General features: G+C 22.9%; 1 protein-coding gene across 3 annotated transcripts in view; it reads right to left on the minus strand.

Moving 5' to 3' along the window:
* LOC127283086 (outer dense fiber protein 2) overlaps window positions 1-12,048 on the minus strand; it is an 88,667-nt gene that overhangs the window by 72,301 nt on the left and 4,318 nt on the right. For all 3 annotated transcript variants that reach the window (XM_051307752.1, XM_051307753.1, XM_051307751.1), the window contains exons 4-6: window positions 6,112-6,967; window positions 5,207-5,489; window positions 2,983-3,096 (exon numbers count right to left, since the gene is read on the minus strand). In XM_051307752.1, the coding sequence (XP_051163709.1) occupies window positions 2,983-3,096; window positions 5,207-5,489; window positions 6,112-6,967 (1,253 nt within the window). The remainder of the gene's footprint in view (window positions 1-2,982; window positions 3,097-5,206; window positions 5,490-6,111; window positions 6,968-12,048) is intronic.

A 12,048-nucleotide genomic window follows, 5' to 3' on the forward strand; every position in this document is an offset into this window, starting at 1 on the left:
TATTTTACTAAACATTTAGTTTAGTAAAAAAATAATATTACTACATTAAATAGTAATAGTTTACTAAAAATTTAGTAAAAAATTTCTACTAATTTTTAAACAATTTTCACTAAAACTTTAGTAGAAAAATATTCATAGATCAAATAGTTAATATTTTACTAAAAAAATTTACTTTAGATAAATAAAAATTATTACAAAATTAAATAGTATATTTTACTGAAAAATTAGTTTAGTTAAATAATATATTACTAAATTATATTGTAATATTTTACATAAAAATTTAGTGAAAATTTCTACTAATATTTAAACAATTTTTAATAAAACTTTAGTAAAAAAAATATTACTCAAATTAATAGAATACTCTATTAGTAAAACATTTTTACTAAAATTTAGTGAAAATTTCTAATTTTTTAGTTATTTTTCAGTAAAATAGGAAAAAAAATAATAGTACTAAATTAAATACTAATATTTTACTAAAAAATTTACTTTAGTAAATAAAAATTATTACTACATTAAATAGTTATATTTTACTGAAAAATTAGTTTAGTTAAATAATATATATTACTAAATTATATTGTAATATTTTACATAAAAATTTAGTGAAAATTTCTACTAATATTTAAACAATTTTTAATAAAACTTTAGTAAAAAAAATATTACTCAAATTACTAGAATACTCTATTAATAGAACATTTTTACTAAAATTTAGTGAAAATTTCTACTAATTTTTTAATTAGTAAGAATTTATTCTCTATTTAAAACTAGGGAAAATTTCCACTAATTTTTAGTAATTTTTTTCAAGTAAAAAAAACTATTACTAAATATAAAAATATTTTATTAAAATTTTACTTTTCGGTTAAAAAAAATTTCGAAATAAAATAATAATATTTTACTTAAAAATTAGTTAAAATTTCTACTAATTTTTTAATTAGTAAGAATTCATTCCCTATTTTGAAAATTTCCACTAATTTTTAGTAATTTTTTTCAAGTAAAAAAAATTCTTACTAAATATAAAAATATTTTATTAAAAATTAGTGAAAATTTTACTCATTTGTATTATTGAACGAATTTGAAAAAAAAAATTACGTAATGAACAAATGAGTATAAATAATAAGAAAAAATTTTTTGACTTATTTAAATTTTAATTATTCAATAGCAAAAAAAAAATTATTTTTTTTATTTAATAATTAGTTAAAATTTGACTAATTCAAATGCAAACAGTTAGTTAAATTTTTTTACTAATTCTAGAATTTACTCCAAATATGCACAGTACCTTTAATATATTTGTACCCGCACCTGTTATTTCAGTATAATAATAAAATATAGAATTAATTGAAAATTTCTCCCATTAATTAAATGAAAAGAAATCGCGAATTTTTTTTTTTTTTTTTAAATCTACTAAAATCTAATTTGAAAAAAATATAATTTTTCCCTCATTTCTAATTATTTTATTTTCTCTGTCATTTTTTCTTGCGTTGTTTATTTTCATCATTTAGATATAACGGTTTTATTGTATAGAATTTATAATACATATATAACAGATGATTTATACAAATATACACCCCAACAACAACCAAGAGAATTGTGGGAAGTCAATTTAACAGTTATATTTTATTATTAAAATGACCTCTCTCTCTAAAGCTTGTCTTGTCAAAGTCCAATGTTTATTTATTTTCATTTTTCTTTTTTTTTCGTGCAAATATTATAGATAAGAGTAAAAAAAAACCGTTATTTCTAGACACCCTTTTTTAAAAGAATATTATATTTTTATATGTCAAGTACATTTTTTTCCTACGCTCACGAATCCATTTATCAATAATAGTTTTCACCTTTCTTTTCAATATAATAAATCTGACATGAATCGCCATTAAGTGACGCGAGATCACGCACCTTTATAGATGGAGTAAAAGACTTAATAAGATTCGCCATTTATGGGAAAAATAAAAAATCTTGTTTCTAACACCCGAATATGGTATTCCATAATCCATGTTCTAATTTCTATTCAGTAAAATTTCTTATAAATTACACTTCATTTTTCACATTTGAACCCATTATCCGATATATATATATATATATATGTTGTGAGCTCATGATTTTTAACAAGAATCATTCTTGACGATATAAGTGAAAGTTACTTGACAATGACATAAAAAACAACTGAAAACTTTAATTGAAACGAAAGTTCATTTTTCATTTATATAGTGCGACGCTTCCGTTTGCAATATGTTTAGAGAAAACAAAATAAAAAAAATAATCTTTAGAAACGCAATTTTATGTTTTAAAAAGCCCGCCAATTAAAACAATATTTATTTGAAATAACTATTATTATTATTATTATTATCAATACTTGAAGCTTAAAATTATATTTGAAACTAAAATTAAATTTGAAACTAAAATTAATTGAAATTATCAATATTTAAAGTCAAAAATAATTAAAATTATCCTGAAGTAATTTTATTATTACTTAAAATCTGAAACTATCATTATTTGAAGTAATTGAAGCAACTGAAATATCTCCTATTTAAAGCCATTAATTTTTTAAACAAGAACAATTTATTTGATTCAATTAATTGATTCTTCAAATATTTATTTTTATCCAAATAATTTTCATTTTTTAATTTTTATTTATATCAAATAATTTATATTTAAAAAATTGATTTGATAATTAAATAAAAATTATTTGACGAAATTAAATATTTATTTAATAAAAATAATTAAGTAACCAAAATTATTTGAATAAAAAAAAAAAAAAAATTTTTTTTGTCTCTTTTCTATTATTAATTAGAAATACTTGAAACAAAAAAAAAATAATTGCGATATAAATTTTTTTTTAAACCAAATAAAGTTATTTAAATTCTCTTTTTTTTGCGATAAGTGCAAAAAAGGAATAAACTAAATTTAGTCGAGACGGGAAATACTTAAATATTCTTAAACGACCTTATGAAAATACTCTATATATATATATAATGAGACAAGACTTACCATTTTAATAGTTTCCGTGCGAAAAATTTTCTGCAAACCAGCCTGTTCAGCCTCGTGATTTTCATGTTGAACTCTCAATTCACTTGTTCTCGATTTTTCAGCTTCCGTTGCAATCTATCAACAATTAAAAAATATTATTATTTATATATATAAAACAAATAAATTACAAATTTATAAAAATAAAATAAAATAAAACAAAATAACACATAAAAAATAAAATATTAATAATAACAATAATTAAATATTATTAAAAATAAAATAATAAAAAAAAATTATTTTTTCCCATTTTTGCATTTTTTGATGAATTTAAAGTAACACAAAAATGATTGATATAAAAAGATATAAATATTTGTTATAAATAATCCTAATTTGTCTTGAATTGCCATTAATGAAACAGGAAACATAGCAATTAGTGCAAGACAGAGTTGTTTCTTTCAATAGTTGATTTTCCCATGCCCTAGTACACGGTACCAGGGTCACAACAATGGAACGTATAATCGAGTTAATTTATTATCGTCACCAACAAGATAGTAATGCTAAAAACCTGTTGCAGAATCAAACACCATTTACATGTTACATATTAGTGAACGTGAATATAATTATTATCTTATCCGCGAGAGTTTTGGAATGTGAAGGATCATAAGAGTTTGCGCCTATTTTCTGTATATCAAATCTCACTATACATATATATATATATATTCTGAAAATGCATTCCAGTTGATCATTCTCTCTGATATAATACAATTCTAATAGGTCGACGGCCTTGAAAAATTTTATTCAACTTTTCCTGATGTATTATTTATAAAATTATTTAAAATTGCAAAATTTTTTTTGACAAAAAAAATTTAGCTAAAATGAACTCCAAAAATGATGAACGAAAGTGAAAAAAAATTAGTGCAAATAAAATTTTTATTTAAATCGAATTTTTTTCAAATAAAATTTATTTAAATAAATATTTATTAAACAGTGAAAAATGTAATTGAAACTAAAAGTGTAAAAACCGTAAAATTACAAAAAAAACAACAATAATAAACATTTAATTATTAAGAAACGTAATTTTTTTTTGCTTGCGAAATATTTGAGTATAAGAGCATGTGAGTGTAAATAAACTCAGAAATTAGTGAAGCGTCTTACTGCAAAAAAAAAAAAAAAAAATAGCAATTCGCCTCACATAATACCACGGTGTAAAAAGGATTTATAACATAACCGTCAACGTTATGCGACAACCGTTACCGACTTTCATGTGCGCGGGAAGAGGAGTTGGCAAAAGTGATTGGACGAGAGTAAACCCAACTTTGAGAGAAAAAAAAAAAAAAAAAACGCACTTCTTGGAAGAAGTCGCAATATTATAAGCACCCTGATGTGAAAAATATCGAAATGACCAAATAGAGAAGTAAGGAAAAGAAATCCCTATAACTATACAATATGCGGCAATCGTTACCGCGCGGTGACAATAAAGAATAAACTAGATGCGATCTTGTGTCTCTGTGTGGTCATACACGCCTGCGTGTGGTCTTTCAGCTCTACTCTTGCCGCCAAATAATAATCACACCAAAGGCGTCTGTTACCTAGATTTAAAAAATTAATTTTCACTTTAATCAACATATTTCTTTTTCTATATTTCTAATATTTATCTAATTTTTATTATTTACAAATAATAATTATTATTTACAAATAATAACAATATTATTTATTATTATTCATTATTTAATTACAAATAATAATAATATTATAATAATAAATAATATGTAACGCCTATAGCGTTAATTTTTATATATTACAATAACTATTTTATTTTTTTGACTTCCATGTAATGAAGTGAATAAGTTTCTTTTTACGATAATATATATACTAATTTAGAGAAAAGGAAATATCACTAAATCTCACACCGAATTGAAAGATACAACTGCTGATAAAAAGGCGTTTGAAAAAACGCCGAAGAAATAGAGACCACACTTGATTACCTGGGAGTTTGGGAAATTTATTACGGACAGAGCGAGAAGACATTTATATTGATAATTGACAAAGGTCGTCGATAAAAAGTATTTCCTGTTTTGTAGATTTCCTTTTTTTTTTTTTTTATTTGATTATCAATTCTTTTCAACTATTCCGAATAAGCAAATTATTTTTTAAATTTATAATAAAAATTCAAAATTTGTTACTAATTTTCTAAATCCATTTTCCAAGTAATTATTTTCATTAAAAATTGAAATAAAAAACTTACTTGTAATTTTTCTTCGAGTTTTTTATTAACGGCTCGTAAATTTTGAATTTCCAATTCCAATTTATGAATGTCAATCGATGAATTTGAATCAATTTTTCTTCGTTTCGTTGAAACAACAGATGTCAATGAATTTGTTTTTAATTTTTTTATTGTCGTTTCAGCCTCGACTAATCGTTTTTTTAATGCCGAGAGTTCGCGTCGATGATTCTCGTCTTTTAAAAACTCCACCTTCGAGGAAACAAGAGTGGCCTCTGTCACTGAACGAGAGGGAGATTGAGAGAGTCTGAAAAAAAAAAAAAATGGAGAACAACATTACTATGAGAAAACACGATTGACACGATTACATAACCAGAACGATCAACTCCAAATCAAAATGGCAATTGCAAATTACGTTCTTATTATGTATGCATTAATTATTTTTTCATGAAAAAATAATAACAATTCTAAAAAAAAAAAGTAGAACTCTTTGACTAAAAGCATAGTATTTATCAAATAATTGTATTTTTCTAAAAACAATTCAAAATAATTCTAATAATTTTTATTTTTAAAATAAAAATGGTGAATTTCTAAATTTATTATTTGTTAAAAATTTTCAAAATAAAATCGTAATCTCGTTTTTGAATTTTCCAAACACTTTGATTTATTATTCGAAATTCTTAAAACTATCCTTTCTGAATTATATATTTGTGGTAATAATAATTTTTCAAACACTTTTATAAAATAAAAAAAAACGTTATTTAATTTTTAATAATACACATTTTTGTGTTAATAATTTTTCAATTTCCCCTTTTTTCCCTCCTTATCAATAAATCGAATTCTTTTTTAATTTAAAAAATTTTCGATTTTTAGTTTTTTGTTATAAATAGAAAAACTTTAAGAATCAAGAGAAGAATAGAGAGCATTACCTGACTTTAAGGTCGGAGATGATCTGTTGATTTTTCGCAGCTTCCGTGACTCGAGCGTCTCTTATCGCAGTTTCCAGGTCACGTCTCGCAAGTTTTGCTGCTTTTCGTTCTTCATGAAGCTCTGATCTTACCGCAGCAAGATCTTCTCTCATTCTTCGTGCTCCTTCCTCTAACCACTGTATCGTTTTTCTCAACCTCATCACATCATTCACTTTCTCTGTCTTTCGCCTACACAATTTTGTTGCAACGTCCGGCGGCTTTCTATGAAGACAAGAAATCATTTTATCTTTCGACAAATTTAAATTCACTTCTTGTTTTTTCTGATTTGTCTCATTTTCCTTCGATTGAATCTCTTGAATTACATTTGATATCTCATTGAAAGAAAGTGGCAATAAATTTCCCTTTAATTCCAAATGATTCAATGAAGAGATTTCATTTGAAAATTCATTTTCAATTATTATTATTGAATTACTGTCCTCTTCATTGTTATCATTTTTCTTGTCTTTTCGATTTTTGATAATTTTATTTTTCAATTCTTTGCACAGTGAATTTATTGACGCTGATAGAGGCCTCTTTAATGATCGTCGTTGATTTTCATCCAATTTATTCACATCATCAACATCAATCCCTCTATTATTAGTGGATAAATCTTCATGTCGTGATGTTTTCCTGGGGATATCCATTATTGACGAAGATGGCTCAATTTGTCGTCTTTTTCTTGTTACGGTTTTCGATTTGGACCGCTCAAGATTATTATGTTGACAGCCATCCTCCAAGGTCAATGATTCCCCAGTCGTTTCTGAACTTGTGTTCGTTGCAATGACGGTGTCTCCCGCTGATGGATTCATAGTCGCTTCTGTAAAATAAAAAAAAAAATTTTTAGGAAAAATTAATTTCTTTTCTTTTTTACATAAATATTTGAAAAATACAAGTATTGTAACATGTATTCTAATTAGGAACAATTAACAAGAGACAAAAAAAAAAAAAAAATGTTTTAGCAAAAATATGAACTACTTCCGTCAAAATAGACACAAACGTGCCAGTTATGAAAATACGTGGGAAAGTGGTCACGCTTATGACTTTAACGAATTCTTTGAGATCGCAAGAATGCTTCTTCTCTTGCGTAACATAAGTAACGTGGTCTTTAGTTTCGCCATAAGAAAATTTCAAATACATTTTTTTTTTCTTAATTATATAAAACTTAGACAAATTCATAAATCATATATCTATAAAATTGCAGAAAATATTTCTTGGAAAAATTGATATTTTTGTTTCACTTCGAAAATTTCCATTTTTTTTTTTTTTAATGTCTAATAATATTTTATTAAATTATTTAAATAAAATCTATTTTTACATATTAAATAGAAATTGATACAAAGAATTTAGGTAAAATAAAAAGGCAATTACTAAACGGTACATTGGCTACATACACACGAGGTTAATTTCAACTTAGCCGGATGATTGGAGCTCGTCAAGCCAACGAGCACATTCGACCTCACAAAAGATTCTAGACATAGATCATTCAATAAAACTCTATACCGAACGCGTTTTAAACACCTTTTTAAAAAAAATTTCCTCATTAACAAACTATTATTATTTAATTTTTCTCTCCTCTTTCCATTTTTTCTCTCTTGACGCGCAAAAAATAAATTATCCACAAAATTCAAATTAATGAAAAAAATTAGCAGTAATAATAATAAATAAAATTTTATAAAAAATTTCTGACACGTGGAGGATAAAAAAAAAACACGTTTTTTTTTATTTTGTCTAATTTTCATTCAACGCTGTGAATTTAAAACGAGCAGCAGCTGTAGGAGAAACTTTATAATTTTTCGCATGTTTATTTTTATTCTACTGAGAAAATACATAGAGAGAAAGAGAGAAAAAAAGGAAATAAAATTAGTCCATGACTTTTTATTGTTGTAATTTTTGTATATATATATATCAAAAGAACAAAGATTGTTGACCCGATTTGGATAGAAAAAAAAAATTTTTCCTCATTGTCAAAATGTTGCAAAAAAAAAAAAAAATAAATAAAGGAAGAATTTGTATTCAGAAACCAAGTGGGTGCGACCCAGACTTTGCGACATTAAGCTATTCATAGCCACGGCCCGCAGAGGGCCGCGCCTCTGGTTCCCTCAACCAGAAAAACTCTTTTCAATCAAGTTGTGACCTTTTTAATTTTCATACTTGCAAACAATTGTATATTATTTTTCTATATTATAAAATTATCCATTTCCCTTAAATTGATATCAATAAAATGAAAAATTCCAGGAAACGCAAATTTTTTTTTTTTTTGCAAAAAAGAAATTTTCTATTCTAATCAAATAGAATAATTTATTTGAATTAAATAAAAAATATATTTATCTCAGAGCTAAATAACTAAATAACAAATAAATTTCCTTTAAGCAAAAATAAAATTTTTATTTTAAATAAAATTTATTTGTATCAAAAAACAGGCCTCGGATCGACTTTAAGGCACAAAAAAAGTCGTTTTAGTCGATTTATTTTTCAAAAATAGTCGAAAAAGTCGATTTTTTTATTTTAACAAAATTGAAGAACAAATTTCCAAAAAAATTCTTGAAGTTACATTTTTATAATTTTTTTGAAGTTTGATTTAAGCAAATTATTTGAATTAAAAATTTTGTCATAGTTTTTAATTTTTATGGTCAAAATAATTTCAGGCAAAAACTTAATCAAGTTTTACAGATTTTTTATTAAAAACTTTTTTTTTAAATAATAATAATTTTGGAAGAGTTAAAGTTGACATTTTTAGAAATGATTCGAATTTCAAAAGATTTGGATAATTTTCAGACAATAATTAAATTTTACAAAGCTTTTTGCTTTGTAATTTATAGTTGAATAGTTGCATTTTCGAAGAATATTAATATTAATATTAATCATTAAAAATAATTTGATTTCACGAGAGTTATAATTGAAATTATTAAATTTCAAAAAATTTTAGATGGAAATTTTTAGAAATAATTAAATTTTAGAAGCTTTTAAATTGAAATTTTTGAAAATAATTAAATTTCAATTGATTTTGAATTGAAATTTTGGAAAATAATTGAATTTTAGTTGATTTTGAATTGAAATTTTTGAAAGTAAATGAATTTTAGTTGATTTTAAATTGGTAATTTTGAAAATAATGTAATTTCAATCGAAATATTGGAAAATAATTGAAATTTAATTGATTTTTAATTGAAACGTTGGAAAATAATTGAATTTTAGTTGATTTTGAATTTAAAATTTTGAAAATAATTGAATTTCTATTGAAATTTTTGAAAATAACTGAAAAATTTATTAGAAATTACACACAAAAATTAAACATTCAAATTTTTTTCATTGCAAAATGCTTTCAGATAATTGAATTAACGAAGAATATTATAAAAAATTGTTAAAAATAATTAAAATTTTTGCAAATAATTTAATTTCAAGTGATTTTGAGATAAACATTTTTTGTTATTTTATTTGCTAATTTTTTTAAAATTATAAACAATTATTAAATTTCATAAAAATTTTAATTCAATAATAGTTAAAGATAATTGAATTTGTGAAGAATTTGATTAAAATGATTAAAAATAATTAACTTAGTGAAGAATTTTAGTTAAAAATTTATTAAATAATTGAAATAAAGAAGATCTAAAGAAGATTTGCATTTTATCCTAAAAAAAAAACGTATTTTGTTATAAAATTTTAAAAAAAAATTTTTTTAAAAAGTCGAAAAAGTCGTATTTTTGAAAAAAAGTCGGTAAAAGTCGAAAAAGTCGTGTAATCCGAGGCCTGAAAAAAGAATTATTTCAAAACAAATAAAATTGCACCAAAAAATTATTTGCGCTGAAAAAAAATTTATCTAGACAAAAAAAATAATTATTTATTTAGTTCTGAGACAAAAATATTTTTTCTCTAAATTGTAGTTTTCTAATTATTTATTTTTTTTGAAAAAATTGTTGCAATTGAGACCTTTTTTTCTTTATTTTTTTTTTTATGTTTTTATTCTATTAATTACACAAATTATGTGAAAGTGAATATTATATAAATTCGCATTTAGAGGAATTAATTTAAAAAGTGTGGGGGACATGATAAATTCCTAAAAGGATAAATATTGAAATATCTTCTATATATATATATATACATTTTGTAAAAGTACAATAGAGATAGAATCATAAGTAATGAATTTAACTGATAAGATTTCTGGTCTTTATATATATAGATACTTTTTTTAAGTGGCGGATTTAAATCTTGATAAAGAATCTGGTTATAATGTTTTACAATGATTGGAAATTATACACATTGAACGGGGGCTGCAAATCAAAGTGTCGAGGTTTCCTTGTCGTGTGTTAAAGTAAAATAATGAGTTGTTATTATTTATTTCCTATATATGTTGTGAATAAAATGGAAAAAATAGTAACAATATGGCAATTAATTTTATGTATACATAGATAATAACGCTTTTAATACAATATTCAATATTCCATGACATTGTTTTTCTGTGAATTATTGCCAAGTTATAAATATATATTTATTTATTGTTACTAATATGTGGCATTTTTTCTATTAACAATTTTTATTATTTAATTTTTTATTAATTTAATTATCGACAACTAATCAAGAAACTTTCGAACTCGTAAAGAAAAAAAATAAAAAAAAAAAAAAAAAAAATTGGTCAAGTATGATGCGTGGGTTCACGTGGGCTGTTTTATGAAAAAGAAAACAATATATGATTGACTGATGTCTACTTTGGGAAATCACTAGTAATTTCTTATTTTATCCTCTGAAAAAAATTTTATTCTAATAATGATTGACAATACCATTAGAAAAAAATTTCGGTAGATGATATTTTCCGCGGTGAAATTTTAAACAATTTTTATTTCGTAATTTAAAAAACTAAATTTCAATTTTTCTAAATATAGAATATTCGATAAAAAAAATGTAATAAATTTTTACATGAAGATTTAAAAAAAAGCATTTATGAAAATGGAAGAAAGAAAATTATTCGAGATTCACATCGTAAAATGAATTCGATGCTAATTCTAATCTTCGATCTGTAAACGCCTCTAAAGGTGGTCATTGATAACATTATACTGAATTTAGAAGTGACATTCTCTTTCGTTGTATATAAAAATAGTAACCGAGCGAGAAAATATTTTCTGTCTTTTATCGAACATATATATTTAATACACGTGTATATATGTAAAGTTGACGTTTAAAATGAAAAGTAAAAAAAAAAAAAAAAAAATTTTTTTCCTAATTCATAAAAGAAATAATTCATAATTACCAAAGTTTTCACCTCCCAATGTATAAGTAATTATTTGTAAACTTTCGAATATTTTCTCTTTCAATGTCGTGATCTATAATTGCAAGTTCTAACTATCGCTAATGGTTATATTTTATTACTTTTCGTGCGATATCAGTTTAAATATGCCATGAATTTCATGTGAAAATTTCATTTTTTTCGATTACAAAAAATTAACCATAATAATTAGCCTAATTATTTCATAGGAGTGTTTTTTTCATATACAAAATTTCTTGTTTCATTTATTTCCGATTTTTTTTTGTTAATAAATAAATAAAAATTTTCCCTCTAAATATATTGTAATTTAAAATTTGTTATAACAAAATATTTAGATTTAAAAATTATGGAAAAGCTGCGCAAAATTCATATATGAACTTTCTTAATTGGGTCAAACTAATTAGTAGTTGTAAAGTCTAATTATTATTTTAACTCTATAGTGAAATATTGTTTTGAAATTTAATTTATTTAATTTCTCAATTAAATTATTCTCAATTCTGATATTTTTAATTTTTAATAAATTTATTTATTTAAAACTGATTTAAATATTAAAATATTTAATTTTTATAAAAATAGGCATTGCAATTTAATTATGTTAAATTGTTATAGTTATTAATTACGTTAAATTAATAACAAATGCCAAT

The sequence above is a fragment of the Leptopilina boulardi genome, unplaced genomic scaffold, assembly GCF_019393585.1.
Source record: "Leptopilina boulardi isolate dan_hultmark-lab unplaced genomic scaffold, ZJU_Lbou_2.1 LbouV2_305, whole genome shotgun sequence".
NCBI classification, from domain to species: domain Eukaryota; kingdom Metazoa; phylum Arthropoda; class Insecta; order Hymenoptera; family Figitidae; genus Leptopilina; species Leptopilina boulardi.